General features: G+C 42.5%; 1 protein-coding gene across 2 annotated transcripts in view; it reads right to left on the bottom strand.

The window, feature by feature from the left end:
* Positions 1–20740, bottom strand: part of tmem231 (transmembrane protein 231) — a 150906-nt gene that overhangs the window by 99229 nt on the left and 30937 nt on the right. Inside the window, exons 4-7 of one of the 2 annotated variants that reach the window (XM_078210677.1) lie at positions 12981–13124; positions 9483–9564; positions 9263–9368; positions 1205–7134 (exon numbers count right to left, since the gene is read on the bottom strand). In XM_078210677.1, the coding sequence (XP_078066803.1) occupies positions 6972–7134; positions 9263–9368; positions 9483–9564; positions 12981–13124 (495 nt within the window). In that variant the 3' untranslated portion in view covers positions 1205–6971. Of the gene's footprint in view, positions 1–1204; positions 7135–9262; positions 9369–9482; positions 9565–12980; positions 13125–20740 lie in introns of those variants that run through there. The other variant, XM_078210673.1, reaches the window with a different exon arrangement.

The raw sequence follows: 20740 nt of genomic DNA, 5'->3' as shown, positions 1-20740 counted from the left end.
AAGAATGTTTCTTTCTTTTCTGGAATTGCTCCGAGGTGGGAACTTCCTGACTTGCATAGCTTAAAACCATAATAGTTAATCTGATTACAATAATTTATGTGCCACATGGAGGAGGCTGGATTTTAAGGACCTCAGCCTGGGCATGTTTTCAGCAGGGGGCACATAAAATATAAGGGGTGCCCAGCCCACCACCTTCCCACCACCCCAGAATTTCCCCCATAATACAGCAGGTTGGCAGCCACCATTTCTAAATAATTAACATTCAATTGAGCTTGTTACCAAGCCTATTGACCAGGATATTACACTGCCCACACCACAACGGGCGGCACGGTAGCACAGTGGTTAGCACTGCTGCTTCACAGCTCCAGGGACCTGGGTTCGAATCCTGGCTCGGGTCACTGTCTGTGTGGAGTTTGCTCATTCTCCCTGTGTCTGCGTGGGTTTCCTCCGGGTGCTCCGGTTTCCTCCCACAGTCCAAAGATGTGCGGGCGAGGTTGATTGGCCATTCTAAACTGCCCTTAGTGTCCCAGGATGCATGGATTAGAGGGATTAGAGGGATATGGCCTGGGTGGGATTGTGGTTGGTGCAGACTCGATGGGCCGAATGGCCTCCTTCTGCACTGTAGGATTCTATAATATGGTTGGCATGGGTTGGGAAGTGGGCTGTCAGTTTTTTTTTAGCCCAAGTTAAAAAGTGGCAGGGAGGAGTGTGGGGAGGGGGCAGTACCTGGTGCACATCTCCCAATGTTATTCCCACTTTGTTCTATCCCACCTGCCCTTACAAACCATTCCCCACCGCCACCCCCCTCCCCCCCCACCTAGGTTGCCAGATCCCTCCCCACCCAAAAGGGCCTGACTTAACCAGCTCATGGGTCCATCTTCTCCTCTTTGTGAACTTGTTTGCGGTCCCAGCTGCATCCACTGCCACGTTCTGGTGATGCTCGGACCACTAGAGCTGTTGACCAATCAGATGGAAGTCCCACGCTCTGCTCGTTTGGCCCACCTGCTGCATGTTGTGGCGATGGGGGTTGGCTTCTTTCAGCTGAGTCGGCTACTGAGTGGCTTTCCTTCCGGGGTGAGGAGCAGTCAGATTGGACTAACCTTTTAGATTATGTCCAAGTAAAATATTTTATAAAATAGAAAAACAGAAGCTTTCATTGTAGATGATTTTAAAAGGAATATGAACACAATGAGTATTTGTGAACAAAAGTTTATTAAAAATACCAAAAATTATGAACAATTTACAGAAAGCACCAAACAAAAGTGTACAAATTGTTACTTGAAGAAAGTCTCCAGCAAGAGTATTCAAGAATTTCCAAAATAAATGTAACAATCTTTCTTTTTGTGCTAAATGAAAGACATTTGCAAGTAACATTTTAAATCAGTGCTCTTGCAAGTCAGAAACAAGTCTGGAGCGTAGGGCAGGAAAAGTGTTGAGCTAGGTTATTGATAATGTAAGAAATAGTTTCTTTAAGAATATTATAGAATTATCAGGCATCATATTGTAAACCCTAAGCAAAGATTATATGCTTTCTGTTTCTGTCATTCTTCAGAAAGAAAACATTCTAAGCAGCCAGGGACTGAAGCAAAACATAAATGTAGGTAAGGGTTTTCCAATCCCGCTCACCTGCAGGGTTTTCTAGTTCCATCAAAATCAATGGACTTTTGGCTGGCTTGCCATAACCGCTGGGATGGAGGCAGAAAGTCCTGGCCGTACAAAGAACTGAAAGCAGGGAGTCTTTGCACCTTGTGTACCCTTTTATTTATGCGAATGTCTGGTATGACACAAAATGACCCTCAGCATGAGATAAATTAAAAAGTGACTTCAAGCCAAAGTGATGGACAGTGGAGGAGGTGACCATCCTGACATTAGACCATAAGACATAGGAGCAGAATTAGGCCATTCAGCCCATTGAGTCTGCTCTGCTATTCAATCATGGCTGATACTTTTCTCATCCCCATTCTCATTCTCACGTCTTCGGCATCTGTCCTGCATTCATTGGTCAGATGGGTTCAAGCAAATGATTGATGCAAGATAAATAACTGGCCTCAAGAAATAACGCATATTAATGGGTGCTAGGAGTCAGGGTACAGACCACATGAGATGGCAGCCCTCATCCGACAGCCTCCCTCTTCAGATGGAAGGCTAACCAGGAAAGGGCAAGGAAGAAGAAGACAAAGGAAGAGTCCCTAACAGTCCAGCCATATTTCAGAATGCCGCTGTCACAAGCTACTAAGATCAACGCACTCTGTGCCAACTGTCCGTTCATCCTCTGGGATCACTGAACTGTTCTCAACAGTTATGGGTCGTATACTTTTCCTGCCTATTTAACTAATGCATTATTTCTAAACTGTTCCTCCTTCATAAATTACCTAAAGATTACTTATGAATACATGACTGTCAATCTTAGGTTCTGTGACTCCTGAACTCAAAATTATGGATTGGTGTCAGAAGTGGGATTCACAGTGGTCCAGGTATCTTTGACTTGACATTTGAGAAGCAATAGTCTTAATTTATAGTTCAAGACGTGTAGAGTAGTTATTAAGTGAAGCCAGGTGTCATTATGGCATCGATATGTGCAAGAGAACAACTGATAGAGAGCCTGACTAAGAAAACAGGCCTGTCTATGACGAGAGTTATCCTGGGAACTGTAGAAGAGTGTGACGGAAGTTACAAATGTATCTTTGATCGGCTTTATAAAGAGCTTCAGGAGGGAAATATCAAGTTTAAAACAGCATATTTGCAGAGAGGCTCCATTACTGTTACCAGCACGAGGGAGAGTAAAGGTCACCATTTTGCTTCCCCGAGCTCGGAGAGCCTCTTTTTGAAAGGGCTCCAGTTATTAATCTGTAGTACATCGGACATTTATAACATTAAGTGGCCTGCAGCGAGTTAGTCCAGGATATCGATATAACTGTAGTAATCTCTCCTGAACATCCACAAAAGCTAAGGTAGTGGCCATCAAGGGTCTAGGCAGAAATCTAGACCATCCAGGAACTTGGTGTCTAGAAGCAGCACCACAGTGCGCTGTTCTAATTGCAATCTCCAAGCCCACTATTCCCATGCCTCCCACAATAGGTATATTATGGAGGCTGGCAGTAACATTGAGTCTTGCTTTCTTCCTCCTCCTGGGCAGATGAGTTCCTCTTGAGCTATTAAGGTTAAGTAGACCTGAGGTAGCATTAGAAGCCATGCAAATACAGTGAAAGTGCGAGACCAGTCGACTGCACTGCTGATAATACAGACCATCAGCAATTAATGTTAAGTCAACTCTGACTCCTCCACCACCATCATCCATGATCCTTACCCCAAGCCGATGAAGCAGCACTCTTACCCAGCTGAGAGTACACCATACATTCGAAACACCAGCAAATCGTTGTTCAAATAGGGCATTCTTTGTAACGTCAGAAATTCAAATATAATCAAAATTTGAGGAAGAAGTTTTAAAACAACTGACATTTAATGAAAAATGCTGCGAGCTTCTAGGCTGAGAAAAATTAATCATTAAAGGCATACTTACAATCAGTAAGTCTGAATTACAATGTACTTCGAATCCCTACAGTGCAGAAGCAGGCCATTTGGCCCATCAAGCCTGCACTGACAACAATCCCATCCAGGCCTTAACCCCACGTATTTACCCTTCTGGTCCCCCTGACACCAAGGAGCAATTTAGCGTGGCCAATCCACCTAACTCGCACATCTTTGGACTGTGGGAGGAAACCGGAGCATCTGGAGGAAACCCACGCAGACACGGGGAGGACGTGTACTCTCCCTTGTGATGGTAACAGTAACGGAACCTCTCTGCAAATATGCTGTTTTCAACTTGATATTTCCCCTCTGAAACTCTTTAGAAAGCTGATCGAAGATACATCTGTAATCTCCATCGCACTCTTCTATTCCTCCCAGGATATCTCTAGCCATAGGTGGGAGTGTTTTCTTAGTACTATGAAAAGGCTCAAAAGTTTGTTCTCAAGATATAGAGATAAGATTGAAGTCTTGAAGCTTGGCAGAAATCCAATTTGAACTTGTCAAAACACTTGTTGCCTTGGCTGGAGAGTTTTAGTTATGAAGGGAGATTGGATAGGGGGGCCAAGAATTGATTTATGGGGACAACAGAGGTTAACTGGGCAGGAGTCACACTCCATTCACCAGATGAAGGAGCAGCGTTACCAAAAGCTCGTGATTCCAAATAAACCTGTTGGACTTTAACCTGGTGTTGTGAGACTTCTTACTGTGCCCACCCCAGTCCAACGCCACTTCTTCACATCAATGTTCCCAATGGTAGGGGAGTCCAGAACTCGGGGTCATAGTTTGAGGATAAGAGGTAAATCTTTTAGAACTAAGGTGAGGCGAAATTTCTTCACCCAGAGGATGGTGAATGTATGGAATTCACTACCACAGAATGTACTTGCGGCCAAAACATTGCCTGACTTCAAGAAGAAATTACATATAGCTCTTGGGGCTAAAAGGATCAAGGAATATGGGGGGAAAGGGGTGAATCAAAATATTGAATTTGATGATCAGCCATGATCAAAATGAATGGAGGAGCAGGCTCGAAGGGCCAAATAGCCTACTCCTGTTTCTAGTTTCTATGTTTTTATGACCTCATTTAAATATTACTAGTGAGCCCAGGACGCAATTGTCTGGGCTCATTTAGCTCTCCGACCGTGCCAGTGGAGATCTTTACCGACAACGATCGCAAGTGGTTCCCAGAAATAGGGACCTGACGTGATGGCCTTGCTGGTGGGACCGGAGGCCATTGAGACTCCCCGGGTGGTCGGGGGTCAATGTGTGTTGGGCAGTGCCAGCCTGCCACTGCCAGCCTGGGACCCTGGCAGTGCCCACCAGGCACCCTGGCTGTGCCAAGGTGGTGGGGCCTCACAGGGTGTGGCTAGACGGGGCAGAGCCACGCAGGGGGATGGGGTAGATCGGTAGGAGGGGAGGGAAGGGGAACAGTATGGGGGGGGGGGGGGCTGATGATGAGGCCGACGATTGGAGGGAGCGGGCGAGGTAGCGATCAGGGGAGAGGGGGGGGGGGGTGTCTGTAGGGGTGGTAGGGGGGTAATGTCTGTGAGAGGGGGGTGACCGGAGTTGCTAGATCTCCCATATACTGTGTACACTTGATCAGGGCACATGCCTAGAAGTCTGCAGCCAGCTTCCCTGGCAAGCTTAGGATCCGTCCCCCCACAACCGGCATGAAACTTCCTACTGCAAATAGAATGGCAGAGTGTGGGAAAATTTTGTGGGGTACCTCCCTGACAAAAATTGTGTGGGGTAGCTCCCTGAAAAAGACAGAGTGAAACACTCCAGTTTTCAGACTTTTGTGACACTTAGAATTTTGGGGGGAAAATTCCACCGTTGAATCTCATGTTGGGAGTGGGCAGACAGTGACCCGCCCCATCATTACCTCATAGGCTCCAACATCCAGGCGTCATATATACGTGGCAATATGTGGCATTCACTCTTCCATTCTGCTCTTTAACTTTCTTTCCTCCCCCACCCCAAATGGGTATAGAAGTTAAGAAGTTTGGTTTAGAGTACAAGTAACTGCTGAAGAGTCATCCAGACTTGAAATGTTGGCCCTATTCTCTCTCCACAGATGCTGAGTTTCTCCAGCATTTTCTGTGTTTGTTTCAGATTCCAGCATCCGCAGTATTTTGCCTTATACAAGTTACAGTGTTCATTGTACTTATAATATCTTTAACATAACTATTTAAGGTTATTAGTATTCACGTTCTTTGATTTTTGTGTAGCTTTTTTTTGTTTTAAACAGAGAAAACCCTATGGTTTCATTTTTTTAGTAAAAACCTGAATTTTGGATTCAAGAAGAACTGAACACGTGACCAAGATCATAACAACAGAATGACTGTGAACAATAAGATAGCTAAGTTTCATACTAATTACTGCAATTTATTATTAATAAAGGCCAATGATGTACAATTCTTCAAAATATGGATCTAATCATGTAATTCAAACCCTTAAATACTGACAACACTGTCAGATTATCGTGTAATAAAAGCACAATTTAATTTGTATACCAGTGGTATTGTACATTACTGCTTATAAAATATTACATCCCTGACCTTGTATACATATATACACGTAGAAATAATATATGCATGTTTCTGAAATTGCGCCAGCAGTAACATACACAAACATTGTAAACTCTAATTCAGGTAGCTACACAATGAAAGTTGTAAACATTTTGCATGGAGACCATTTAAATGCAAGGATTTTTCGATGACTTCCAATTAAATATTCCATCTATTACTGGATCATTATGTTTATGCTTCTGCAGTGCTGTATGCTAAGTATTGAGTGCTTCTAATAGAAGTTTGATGCTCTTACATAGAATAATTAAAAACTTTATAATTTTTCTTAACTTCTTATTGGAAGTTCACCAACATCATATAGGTATTATCTAGTGAATTCCTCATAAATATGGTGCTTTAGTAGTGAAACAAAGTGGAACCATGAAGTGTAAATCAAATTATGAATTGATGCTGTTCATTATCATTATTCTATGCAAGACATGTGTAACTTCCAATCATAAATGCTTTTAAGATGAAGACAGATAAGTACATGAGGGAGTAAGGTCTCGGACCATATGTGATTATGAAAATTAAGAGAGACTTGTATGGAGAATAAACACCTGCATTGATCTGACAGGCTGAATCACCTGTTTGTTGTAACATTCCTTGTAATTCTATGAAAGGTGTTTTGGGAATAATGTATTTTTGCTGAGGAAAAGATTGTGATTAGCATCTTTCCTATAATTGTACTTAATCCTTAGTTCACACAGGTATGCAAGCACTACAATTTAGAATTTGCCCTTAAGGCATCCTGCAGTATATAGAAATAAATTGCACTTAGGATCAAATACTGATATGACAACTTGATTTGTTACGTATTAGATAGTTGCTGTGAATTTGAGATCAGTAACATTTTACAAACTATTCTTTAGTAATTAGTTACAACTGGTGCTGCTTATATGGTGGCACCATTATAGCAGTTAATACGTGATTTTGGAAGACAAAGAGTTTGATTTTCTCAAAGACCCACAAAAATATGAGAAGAATGCTGACATACTGAATCCAAGCGACCTTTATCATTTCCCAGAAACCAGGACGATAGGTAAAACCGCAATTAAGGAACAAAACAAGCAAAAAAATATAAATGTGAAATGCATGAGTACAACTTTGTACGGGTATTGCAATAAACTTGTTCTCCAACAATTCCTGCCTGACCTGTTGAATATCTCTAGCACATCTTTTTATTCCAGACTTCCAGCATCCACATACTGTACACTTGTTATTCACCAGTACTGAGCAGAATCAATGGTCTATTGTTAGAAGCTCATAGTCAGGAACACCCAGCAGTCTTGAAAGTAAAGCAGATTATATAGTAATAAATATAAACAAAAGGAAAAGGAGTGTCAACCATACATTCATCAACACAAGCTTGGTGCAAAGACTGCCACCCTTCTTATTTCTGCCATAACTCTGGCTTTCTCAAAAGCTGAGCATTGTGCACCTGTATGGGCCTCAAGCCATCACACCAAACCCCATTGGCACACAGCTTCACTCAGTAATGAGAATAATCTCTGGAACTCTTAAGATCAATTTGAGCTCAGTGGTTACCAGTTCTCTCAATTATCACCCCTCCCTCAATTTGAGGGATGGAGCAACACGCAGAGAAATAACTTGGACCACCCCATCCATAGAGAATTCAAGATCTCCCAACTTACCTCATGACTATACGAAAATCCTTCGGGACATTAATTGAACATCTCCCACTCCATAATATTGATGAAACCTGGAGGAAAGCTTGAACAGAAAACACACTCTCAAATTAGTTTTCAATCTCCCCTGAAGCATGTGGACAGCCCTCAATAGAATAAAGATTGGACTTGGCAGATGGTATTCAAGTGGCACCTCATAACTTGTCTGGTTGTGACTGCAGAAACCCTGACCAACTCACAGAGCACATAACATCTTGCTATCAACTCAAGTTTGAGGGGTGAATTACATTTCCTAACCAATAGGGCATTAGGGAACATGACATTAAAACTGTGAGAACAGTTTCAATAGAAGGGGAGATTGTGAATTCTGAATCACAATCCCCCATAGAACTACCGAGGTGCAGCCGGAAGGCATTAGACTACAGAACGGTGTTCCAAATGGACCATAACTTTGAATAATGACTAAGTAACTCCAATGAGCACATAGCCTAGCTGACAAAACATTATTCTAAATCCATGAATGATCACTGTCATGTTTACATGAATGTTAAAAATATCCTGATTCATTCTAATGAAGCATTGCTGACTAAACCCAAGAAAAGATTTCTTCTCGTTGCTATGTTTTAGCCAATGTTCTGCAATCGTTTCTTCATAATTTAACCCTTGAACCCAGGATAATTTTGATGAATCTGGACTGCACCTCCTCCAACGTTACTATGTTCCTCAAGAAGTCTGGTGCCCAAAACTGAATGCAATATTCCAAATGGGGTCTGACGAAGGTTCCATACTGTGGAGATGCCGGCGTTGGACTGGGGTAAACACAGTAAGAAGTTTAACAACACCAGGTTAAAGTCCAACAGGTTTATTTGGTAGCAAAAGCCACACAAGCTTTCGAGACTCTAAGCCCCTTCTTCAGGTGAGTGGGAGGGGCTTAGAGCCTCGAAAGCTTGTGTGGCTTTTGCTACCAAATAAAGGTTCCATACAACAGCCCACCCGCCATCACCTCTAGGAACTGCAGATGGCTGTTACAACAAATAATATGACAATTTTCTGGCATTTTTGTTTGCCTCCCTCAGGAGATTTCGTGCTTGTGGAAAGGTGAGAGTGGGTCCAGTCATGCCAGTGAGGCAGGCTTGATTGATCAGGTGGTCTTTTCCTGCCTATTATTTTTGTATGTTTCTAACCTCTTTGTTTGCTTATGAAACAGATAAAAAATCTCAGTGGTGAGATTTTCAACTCTCTTCACCATGCAGTGTTACTGAAATTGATTGCAGCATTCTTTACTCGGTATTCACAGCCTGGAACAACAATGACAGTATCGGCTATCTAAGCAGCATTAAAGGACATTCACAGCTCACCAACAAGGAAACAAAAAGCAGTAAACTAAAATCAATTAATTTTCTTTTTACATGGAAAAAATTAAAGTTAGGTATATGCACATGGGAAAAGGCACAGCCTGCGGCAGAATCCTGAATGACAGATCGCAACTTTTAACATTATCTTGAATTTTAAAAAGGATATGTGATAATTTCCACAGGATATCTGATGATTGCATTAATCACAAATGGGGCATCAACAGCTCTTCCTACTGTCCACACAGGATACTGATTGCTAAAAATTGTCGTTACTAAAACCCAAAAAGATAATGTCCAAATTAGATTCAGAGGGAAAAAAGTAGTTCTGTGATGAACATTTTATATTGTTACACCAATTCACAATATTACAACATTTAAAATCTCACCATTTCTATCCTGATATGATGCAATAACATCTGCCACATCAAAGGCACTTGCAAATGGACTGTCTTCCTTAAATATTGAAACCTGGGAAATAAAAATGATATATAAAAGTCTTTCAATTACTCATCTGATTGGTATCTCATTGATCCACCATAAATAAATGGCAGTATGCAAATGGTCCATAGTACTCTGGTCAGTTGTTAACTCAAATCTTTCCTGTTTCCTTACTCCAGAACATTACAGGCTACAAAGTTGACAATTATTTACTTAATTCTCTTAATTTTTTTAAGATTCACCTGTTGAATGTTTATTTAGTTTTCCAACAGTCTTACACTGTTACTTAATACGGATGGCACAGTGGTTAGCACTGCTGCCTCACAGCATCAGGGACCCGGTTCGATTCCAGCCTTGGGTGGCTGTCTGTGTGGAATTTGCACATTCTCTCCGTGAATGCATGGGTTTCCTCCGGGTGCTCTGCTTTCCTCCCACTGCCCAAAGATGTGCAGGTTAGATGGATTGGTCATGCTAAAATTGCTCCTTAGTGCCAGGCGATTAGCAGGATAAATACATGGGGTTACAGAGATGAGGCCTGGGTGAGATTGTTGTTGGTGCAGGCTCAATGGGCCGAATGGCCTCTTTCTGCACTGTAGGGATTCCATGATACTCTAAGAACTGGATTTTACGGCCCATCATCTAATCACCTGGCAAGCACCACCTCCCCTTCATTCCACCCCAGTAAAATGCAGTCTTAAGTGTTGATAAATATGTAACTAAAAGGTTGAGGCTCTGGCAGTGAGTATGTTCAGTTATTTCTATTTCATACTCTGTCTATGTCCTCCAGTTCCCCAGCTGTGTACACTTTGATCAGCAGGCTGTGCACTCTAACTGTTCGCTGACATTGCTGCCGTAACCATCCAACACAACCCCCGCCCCACCCTCCAATCACATCCCCAGACTGAGCTACCTACACACAGGGTAAGCTCACATGGTAAATATTAATGAAGACGGTACTTTGGTCCATTTTATTTCAACAAGGAACCTACAAAAATACCATTCCTGACAACTAGCTAGGGGATTTTGACTCGACAATCCACAAAGTTCATTCCAAATTTTCTGCTCTTTTATTGAGAAGAACTTCCTCATAACAGTTTTCATAATTTTATCGTGTGCCCATGTCCTGCCATTCTGGTATTATACAAACATATGAGATAGGAGCAGGAGTAGGTTATTCAGCTGCTCTAACCTGCTCCACCATTCATTAAGATCATGGGTGATCTGTTTGTGTTTTATATTGCATGTTCCCATTTACCCATGATAACCTTTGACTCCTTTGCCTAACAAAAATCTATCTACCTCCATCTTAAGAAATATTTAATGACTCCACTTTTACCGCCTTCTGAGTTAAGGAGTTCCAAAATCGGACAACCGTCAAGAGAAAATAATTCTTCTCATTACTGTCCAATAAAGGCAACACCTAATTTAAAAACAATGCCCCCTTGTTTTCGACTGACCCACAAGAGGAAACATCCTTTCCACCATCCACCTTGTCAAGATTGTTCAAGATTTTATATAATTGAATCAAGTCACTGCTCACTCTTCTAAATTCCAATGGAGACAAGTCGAGTCTGTCTAACCTTTTCTCATCAGACAGCCCGTTCATTCCTGGTATCAATCTAATAAATCACCTCAGAACTACCTCCAATACATCAGGTAGGGGAGAAGGGACAACGAGTAAAAATTGTACTAAAAATAGTTATACTCTGTTGGAAGAAAGGAACGTTGTCTTTTGAGAAGGGGTATATTGTAGGATTCTGCAAGCCGTTGTGCTGTAAAGGTGCTTGCCCATGGTATGATGTATAAAGTCACATATTAGACTCAGAGAAAACATGAGAGAAACTGCTGATAGCCATTATTGACAGTTGGAAGCAATTACCTGCATGGTGAGCAGCGCCATGCATGATAATAATCTGGAATCTGTACATAGTTGAAGACTATTCAGTTCATGTTTAGACATACAAAACGCAAGATCTCATAATTGAGATACCATTATGATGGCCACAAAGAACATGTGGGAACGTTGATAGATCTCCCTGTGAGCTTAGTGGAATTTAAACTCTCTTATTGAATGAGTGGAGGCTCGCCCAATGAGAAGCGAGCACCAGGGCTTAAAAACCTGTTGCTTCAACCCAGACCATTGTTGTAGGACCCGGCGTACAAACTTGCTAGCTGTGAGCCACAGGTGCAGTTCTTCCTTTTTGGTTCACAATAATGGGTTTCTGGCGACGGGAAACTGGTTTTGGCTGAATTACGACACAACCAAACAAAACCCATAACACAACATATTGTTTGAAGTAACTTTCAGATTTATTTTTCTGCAATTGGTTTCTATATATATATATTTATATATATGTGTATGAAGTCCTTCTCAATAACTCTTTACTAAGTACAGAAAAATAAGCCGCTTGGCCCATCTGAATCTGTCAATAACCTCCTATGATTCTCTTCAATCACCAGTAGCTAACTTCCTCTAGAAAAACAGCATTTTTTTTTGGCCTCTGCATATTTTTACAGAAGAATTTAACTGGTGTCAAAAGGGCATCAGCAGTCAGAAATGCTGGTTGGATCTTCTGCTGCCTTATTTACAATGCTTCAACTACCATCCTAAGTAGGATCCAGAGATGGGCACCCAAGTGGTGCTGGGAGGCTACTTGTAATATATAACTCTGTGTGCTATTAGAAATGCAGGGCCCCAAATGCAGTTCTGAGATGTTAATGGGTGAAGTGTGTGCAATGAATGCTCTGCCTATTTTAACAGTGTTAAATGGCTTGAACAGCAATCTGTGAAAGACCATTTGGTCCATCTTGCCACTGCCGTCTATTTCAAAGAGCTATCCATTAGTGTCAATCCCCCACTCTTTTTTCATAGTCCTGCTCTTTTAAGACTAACCCCACCTTCCCCAGCCCCCACAAATGCCTCTTTAAACCCCAGTTCTGACTATCAGCTGGTTCTGCATAAAATTATGCCAATTTTGGTTCTCCCCAATTGGCAACCTAAGTCAAAGTGTCAGTTTGATGCCTGCTGGTAACATATAAATCAAGGCTAGGCCAAAAGTCACTTGGACCTCACAACAGTAACAACATCAGCATCCTGTTGCATGCATTAGGTTAAAATAATCTCCACTGAATGTTCAAAGTACCATCTGTACAAATCTTAATGTAATCTTCTTGATATGGAATTCAGTGGTGAAATAAATACCAACTTAATAAAATCTTTTTTAAACTGCTGAGACAGCACTGTTTTTGAGACAAACAATTGTAGCAAGTGAACAGCTTCAGATGTCACCATTTTCAATTAGAACAGATAATTTTGAGGTTTAGTTGTAAATTTGGAAAATATTTAAATTATCATGGTAAGATTTTATTGTTCACAAAAAGCTTCAAGGCAGAAATTCCTTATTCCTAATAAAATATAAACTTTTTTAAAAAGGAAATAAACTTACATTATAGCGTGTGTCAAGACCTTTGTGTCGAAGTGGCTCTCGTTGATGTAGCTTTAAGTCACCATTCACAGTAAACTGAGACCCAGGGATGGAGGATGAGAAGTAGGCATATGCCATACTCTGCATTATGAATGTAGACATTCTCTGCAAACAACAATATGACATAGTTAAGCTAATGAAAGATTTTCCACTATTTGGAAATTGGAAGTAATGCTTTTGGAAATACTGCTGATTGAGGGGATGGCGGGAAGGCAGGGAAAGTGCACAACATTTTCAATGTAAGATTTTGGAAATAAGTTCGCACAAGATGGGCAGGAAAGCAAACTTCTTTTTAATTCCTGGAAAATAAATAAAATGTTTTCCTTCCCCATTGTATACTGAAGGATGGATAATATTAGGTCCCCTGCCATTGAAATAAAGACATCTGGGCAAACAGATAATGCGTAAAATGCGTACAGGAAGGTTCTTTGGAACAATATGTAGCTAGCCCGACTAGAGAGGGGGCTATACTGGACCTAGTACTGGGGAATGAGCCCGGTCAGGTCTTCAAAGTTTTGGTAGGGGAACATGTGGCAAATAGTGACCACAATTCTGTTAGCTTTAGGATAGTGATGGAAAAGGATGAGTGGTGTCCCAAGGGTAAGGTGTTGGATTGGGGGAAGGCTAACTTTAGTGGGATTAGGCAGAAATTGGCAGCTCTTGATTGGGAGAGGCTGTTTGAGGGTAAATCCACATCTGGCATGTGGGAGTCTTTTAAGCAACAGTTGTTAGGGCTGCAGGATAGGCATGTGCCTGTAAAAAAGGATAGGAGGGGTAGGATTCGAGAACCGTGGATAACCAGGGAAATTGAGGGACTGGTCAAAAAGAAAAGAGAGGCGTACGTTAGGTCCAGGCAGCTAAAAATGGAGGGAGCTCTGGAGGAATACAAAGAAAGTAGGAAAGAACTCAAACGAGGAATTAGAAGGGCAAAAAGGGGTCACGAAATGTCCCTGGCAGACAGGATTAAGGAGAATCCCAAAGCATTTTATTCATACGTTAGGAACAAAAGGGTTGTCAGGGAAAAAATCGGACCTCTCAGGGACAAAAGTGGGGAATTATGCTTAGAGCCCAAAGAAGTAGGGGAGATCCTAAATGAATACTTTGCGTCGGTATTCACAAAGGAGAGGGATGTGTTGACTGGGAGTGTCTCGGAGGGGAGTGTTGAGAAAATCTCCATTACAAGGGAGGAAGTGTTAGGTTTTTTCGGGAATATAAAGACTGACAAATCCCCAGGGCCTGATGGAATCTATCCAAGACTGCTCAGGGAGACGAGAGATGAAATCGCTGGGCCTCTGACGCAAATCTTTGTCTCGTCACTGGACACAGTTGAGGTCCCAGAGGATTAGAGGATAGCTAATATGGTCCCGTTATTTAAGAAGGATAGGAAGGATAACCCGGGAAATTATAGGCCGGTGAGCTTGACGTCCGTGGTAGGGAAGTTGTTGGTGAGGATTCTTAGAGATAGGATGTATGCGCATTTAGAAAGGAATAAACTCATTGCCGATAGTCAGCATGGTTTTGTGAGAGGGAGGTCATGCCTCATAAGTGACTAGAATGGTTGACAAGGGAAGGGCCGTGGATGTCGTCTATACGGACTTTAGTAAAGCGTTTGACAAAGTCCCTCATGGAACGTTGGTGCAAAAGGTTGGATCTCATGGGATAAAGGGGGAGGTGGCTAGATGGGTGGAGAACTGGCTTGGTCACAGAAGACAGAGGGTGGTAGTGGAAGGGTCTTTTTCTGGCTGGATGCCTGTGACTAGTGGTGTTCCGCAGGGCTCTGTATTGGGACCTCTGCTGTTTGTGATTTATATAAACGATCTGGAAGAAGGTGTAACTGGGGTGATCAGTAAGTTTGCAGACGACACGAAAATGGCTGGACTTGCAGATAGTGAGGAACATTGTCAGAGGCTACAGAAGGATATAGATAGGCTGGAAATTTGGGCAAAGAAATGGCAGATGGAGTTCAATCCAGATAAATGCAAAGTGATGCATTTTGGTAGAACTAACGTAGGGGGGAGCTATACGATAAATGGCAGAACCATAAAGGGTGTAGATACGCAGAGGGACCTGGGTGTGCAAGTCCACAGATCCTTGAAGGTGACGTCACAGGTGGAGAAGGTAGTGAATAAGGCATATGGCATGCTTGACTTTATAGGACAGGGCATAGAGTATAAAAGTTGGGGTCTGATGTTGCAGTTGTATAGAATGTTGGCTCCGCCGCATTTGGAATACTGCGTCCAGTTCTGGTCGCCACACTACCAGAAGGACGTGGAGGCTTTAGAGAGAGTGCAGAGGAGGTTTACCAGGATGCTGCCTGGTATGGAAGGGCTTAGTTATGAGGAGAGATTGGGTAAACTGGGGTTGTTCTCACTGGAAAGACGGAAGATGAGGGGTGACCTAATAGAGGTGTATAAAATTATGAAAGGCATAGAAAGGGTGAACGGTGGGAAGCTTTTTCCCAGGTCGGTGGTTACGTTCACGAGGGGTCATAGGTTCAAGGTGAGGGAGGGGAGGTTTAACACGGATATCAGAAGGACGTATTTTACACAGAGGGTGGTGGGGGCCTGGAATGTGCTGCCGGGCAAGGTGGTGGAGGCGGACACACTCGGAACTTTTAAGACTTATCTAGATAGCCACATGAATGGAGTGGGAATGGAGGGATACAAAAGAATGGTCTAGTTTGGACCAGGGAGCAGCGCAGGCTTGGAGGGCCAAAGGCCCTGTTCCTGTGCTGTATTGTTCTTTGTTCTAGGAGAGAGCAGCTCTTGGATGAAGAGCAGTTTAGGGATGTGAGATTTGAGGTGCTCAGGGTCATGTTTGGCCAGTCAGGATATAGGGCCCAGAAGCAAAGTGACTATGTATTCAGTAGTTAAGAGTGAATACTGGGGACTTTGGCTCCTTAGACATCAAATCTTGGGTCTGCCATCACGGAAGTTAAAGATCAAACCACAGCGGGTTTCCTGAGGGAATGGAGAGTGGTTGGATGAAAGAAACTGTTTCTGAGCCAGTAAAGAAACAGATTAATAAATATATTAACAAATATAAATGGACAGAATTTGCTCAGTTGACTGACACACTCCAACTTACTTTGTATGGGATTTCCGCAACTCAGTGCAACCCTGCACTGAGTTGAAAGCTGGTATGCAGTGACATGATGTGGAGATGCCGGCGTTGGACTGGGGTAAACACAGTAAGAAGTTTAACAACACCAGGTTAAAGTCCAACAGGTTTATTTGGTAGCAAAAGCCACACAAGCTTTCGGAGCTGCAAGCCCCTTCTCCAGGTGAGTCACCTGGAGAAGGGGCTTGCAGCTCCGAAAGCTTGTGTGGCTTTTGCTACCAAATAAACCTGTTGGACTTTAACCTGGTGTTGTTAAACTTCTTACTATGCAGTGACATGACAACATATCATGTTGTGGGATAGCTTGATCTTGGTTTCAGATAAAGCTCGGCACAACATCGTGGGCCAAAGGGCCTGTTCTGTGCTGTACTGTTCTATGTTCTACGTTCTATATCAGCTTCTAGGTCACACAGATCAGAAACCACCAAATCAAGGCCCCCCCTCCAACGAACCACACAAAGAAAAATAAATCTCTGCTGACTTTCAAAATGTTTCATTATCAGCCCACTCCTGAAAAAGAAGATTAGTAAATAATTTCCCTGGGAACGGGAGGAGAAAGGATGAAGTACCGCCACCCAAAATGGTAGCAGCAACTTCAATTTTCAGCAGCGTAGGGATGGCTGGTGGATGCTCAAAAGATACAAGTGTACAAAGGTCCCATGGAAATTACGTGTCATCCATTGACCCAAGGCACTCTGACACTATCAGGGCTGGAGGGCACCAACTGGTATGATCCTAGCAAACCAACTGAAAATTTTAGAGAGTTAAGAGTTAATAATCGAACTGTACTATCCAACTATACCTGGTCATGGAGCAACAGACTTTCTAAAGATAATGGGCAAAGAGTGGACTGTCTGTGGGTGAAAGAGTTAGTTCTTTGTCTATTACAGATGTCGAAATATCATATACAAGAATCAGAATAGTATAGATCAGATGTCGGTTACAATTTAGGCAAATAAGAGGTCCAGAAATTGTTTTTGAGAGGGTGTGAGAATAGACACATGATGAACCCTTGTCTGTTAAATCTATCTTTGTAGTAGGCAGCAAGATATGCAAGTAGGATTCTTTCAAGGGTTATTTGGAAAGTAAAGCAAAATTTATCCACAGCTACACTTTGTACAGAATGAACTGGTTACCGTATACTCAAAATGACTATTAAAAATAAAATGAGGGGGGGTACCACGTCACTCAAAAGGCCCCTCAAATCCCTCCCTCCTCTCCAGCATGCATTCATCCAGTCTATTCTTTTGTACCTGATCTCACTAGTACATGGCACTGGGAGTAATCCTGAGATTATTACCTTTGAGGTCCTGCTTTTTAATTTATTTACAGCTCCCTATATTCTGTTTGCAGGACCTCATCTCTCCTTTTACCTATGTCAGTAGCACTGTGATGAAGAAGAATGCCAGACAGTACTGAGTGATGTCTTGGAGGTTAAGATCCTAAAGAATATTTCTTAGAGCAGCATGGTGGCATAGTGGTTAGCACTGCTGCCTCACAGCTCCAGGGACCTGGGTTCAATTCCGGTTTTGGGTCACTGTTCGTGTGGAGTTTACACGTTCTCTATATGTCTGCGTGGGTTTCCTCGGGTGCTCTAGTTTCCTCCCACACTCCAAAGATGTGCGAGTTAGGTGAATTGGCCATGTTAAATTGTCCCTTATTGTCAGGGAAATTAGTAGGGTAAATACATGGGGTTACGGGAATAGGGCCTGGGTGGGATTGTTGTCAGTGCAGGCTCGATGGGTCGAATGGCCTCCTTCTGCACTGTAGGAATTCTATGATTCATCTTTTCCATAAATGTATAGGATACACCATTTGACGTCTCTGTTGTTTTTTAGAAGAATCTGCTGTGTTTAATCCCAGAGAGTCCATAGATTGATTCTCCTTTACTCTTCCCTTTTAGATCAGTCTTTCATTCCAAAGTCTTCTTTGTCCTGCCATTCAGTTATTCTGAAACCTACACTCTGCTTTTCAGCAACGATGCCAAACTGTTGTCCTATTCTGCAGCTGATGTCCTAACAGATGCAGAAGAAAGCTCTCAGGTCTCCAAGATGTCTTCCCTGAAAGCCGAGAATATACAGCGTGATTGAATTCCCCTGGACTGACTTGGAAAAGAGAATAGAAACTGAAATTGGCTATCATTTGTAGTTGAAAAAAAGCAGTTACAGAAATGTAATATAAATAATTAAAGTCATAGGTCAGGATTTTCCAATCCCACCCGCAGTAGGACCCATCGCAAACGAGAATGGAGAATTTAGAGAGCCGGCCAAAAGTCCATTGACTTTTAATGGCATAGGAAAATCCTGTCTGCAGACGGATTCATATTGTTCAAAAGTATGATAGTATACTTGGGAAGAGGTGTGATACAAAAGATTAACAGCCGTGTTGTGCCAATGTTGATGCAGATGATGATGTACTACTGACATCAATTAGTCAGGTGTTAGGTGAGAGAGAGAAAGAGATATTGGAATCAGGTTCAGGTGCAATGTCCCTGCCTGTAATTGTTTACATGGAGCACTAATAAAAAAGTATCAAGCAAATACTAGAGTCTGTCTGAGAACTATGTCCGACACCTAGAGGCCAAGGTAGAAGAACCCAATCAGTGTCAGAACAGCACTCAATTTCCAAAAGACGGAGTTTACCGCAGAATAAACTGAAGAGTTCTCAGAATTTTAATCTATTTAGTGCTCATCAAACGCAAAAACTAATAGAATGCTCAGTTTATTTTGACAGGTTGGATGAATTGAAAACTCCAAAATTCATGCTGATGCTGTCCAGTCCTCTGATCAACCTTCATAGAGTCATAGAGGTTTACAGCATGGAAACAGGCCCTTCGGCCCAACTTGTCCATGCCACCCTCTTTTTTTTTAAACCCCTAAGCTAATCTCAATTGCCCGCATTTGGCCCATATCCCTCCATACCCATCTTACCCATATAACAGTCTAAATGCTTTTTAGAAGACAAAATTGTACCCACCTCTACTACTACCTCTGGCAGCTTGTTCCAGACACTCACCACCCTCTGTGTGAAAGAATTGCCCCTCGGGACCCTTTTGTATCTCTCCCCTCTCACCTTAAACCTATCCCCTCTAGTTTTAGACTCCCCTACCTTTGGGAAAAGATATTGACTATCTAGCTGATCTATGCCCCTCATCATTTTATAGACCTCTATAAGATCACCCCTAAGCCTTCTGCACTCTAGAGAAAAAAGTCCCAGTCTATCCAGCCTCGCCTTATAACTCAAACCATCAAGTCCCGGTAGCATCCTAGTAAATCTTTTCTGCGCTCTTTCTAGTTTAAAAATATCCTTTCTATAATAGGGTGCCCAGAACTGTACACAGTATTCCAAGTGTGGCCTTACCAATGTCTTGTATAGCTTCAACAAGATGTCCCAACTCTAGTATTCAATGTTCTGACCAATGAAAGCAAGCATACTGAATACTTTCTTCAACACTCTGTCCACCTGTGACTCTACTTTCAAGGAGCTATGAACCAGTACCCATGGATCTCTTTGTTCTATAACTCTCCCCAGTGCCCTACCATTAACTGAGCAAGTCTTGCCCTGGTTCGATCTACCAAAATGCGTAATCGCACATTTATCTAAATTAAACTCCATCTGCCATTCGTCAGCCCACTGGCCCAATTGATCAAGATCCCATTGCAATCCTAGGTAACCTTCTTCACTGTCCACTATGCCACCAATCTTGGTGTCATCTGCAAACTTACTAACCATGCCTCCCAAATTCTCATCCTGATCATTAATATAAATGACAAATAACAGTGGATCCAGCACCGATCCCTGAGGCACACCGCTGGCCACAGGTCTCCGGTTTGAAAAACAACCCTCTACAACCACTCTCTGCCTTCTGTCATCAAGCCAATTTTGTATCCATTTGGCTACCTCACCCTGGATCCCGTGAGATTTAACCTTATGCAACAACCTACCATGCGGTACCTTGTCAAAGGCCTTGCTAAAGTCCATGTCGACAACATCAACTGCACTGCCCTCATCTACCTTCTTTGTTACCCCTTCAAAAAACTCAAATTTGTGAGACTTGATTTTCCACTCACAAAGCCATGCTGACTGTCCCTAATCAGTCCTTGCTTCTCTAAATGCCTGTAGATCCTGTCTCTCAAAATACTTACTAACAACTTACCCACTACAGATGTGAGTCTCACCGGCCTGTAATTCTCAGGCTTTTCCCTGCAGCCTTTCTTAAACAATGGCACAACATTTGCCACCCCCCAATCTTCAGGCACCTCACCTGTGACTATCGATGATTCAAATATCTCTGCTAGGGGACCCGCTATTTCTTCCCTAGCCTCCTACAATGTCCTGGGATACACTTCATCAGGTCCCGGGGATTTATCTACCTTGATGCACTTTAAAACTTCCAACACCTCCTCCTCTGTAATATGTACACTCCTCAAGACATCACTATTTATTTCCCCAAGTTCCCTAACATCCATGCTTTTCTCAACAGTAAATACTGATGAGAAACATTCATTTAGGATCTCACCCATCTCTTGTGGATCCACACATAGATGACCTTGTTGATTCTTAAGAGATCCTACTCTCTCCCTAGTTACTCTTTTGCCCTT

Source organism: Mustelus asterias, chromosome 4 (assembly GCF_964213995.1).
Source record: "Mustelus asterias chromosome 4, sMusAst1.hap1.1, whole genome shotgun sequence".
Classification (NCBI taxonomy): domain Eukaryota; kingdom Metazoa; phylum Chordata; class Chondrichthyes; order Carcharhiniformes; family Triakidae; genus Mustelus; species Mustelus asterias.
The sequence above is the reverse complement of the archived record's forward strand: the minus strand, read 5'-3'. Positions and strand labels throughout refer to the sequence as shown.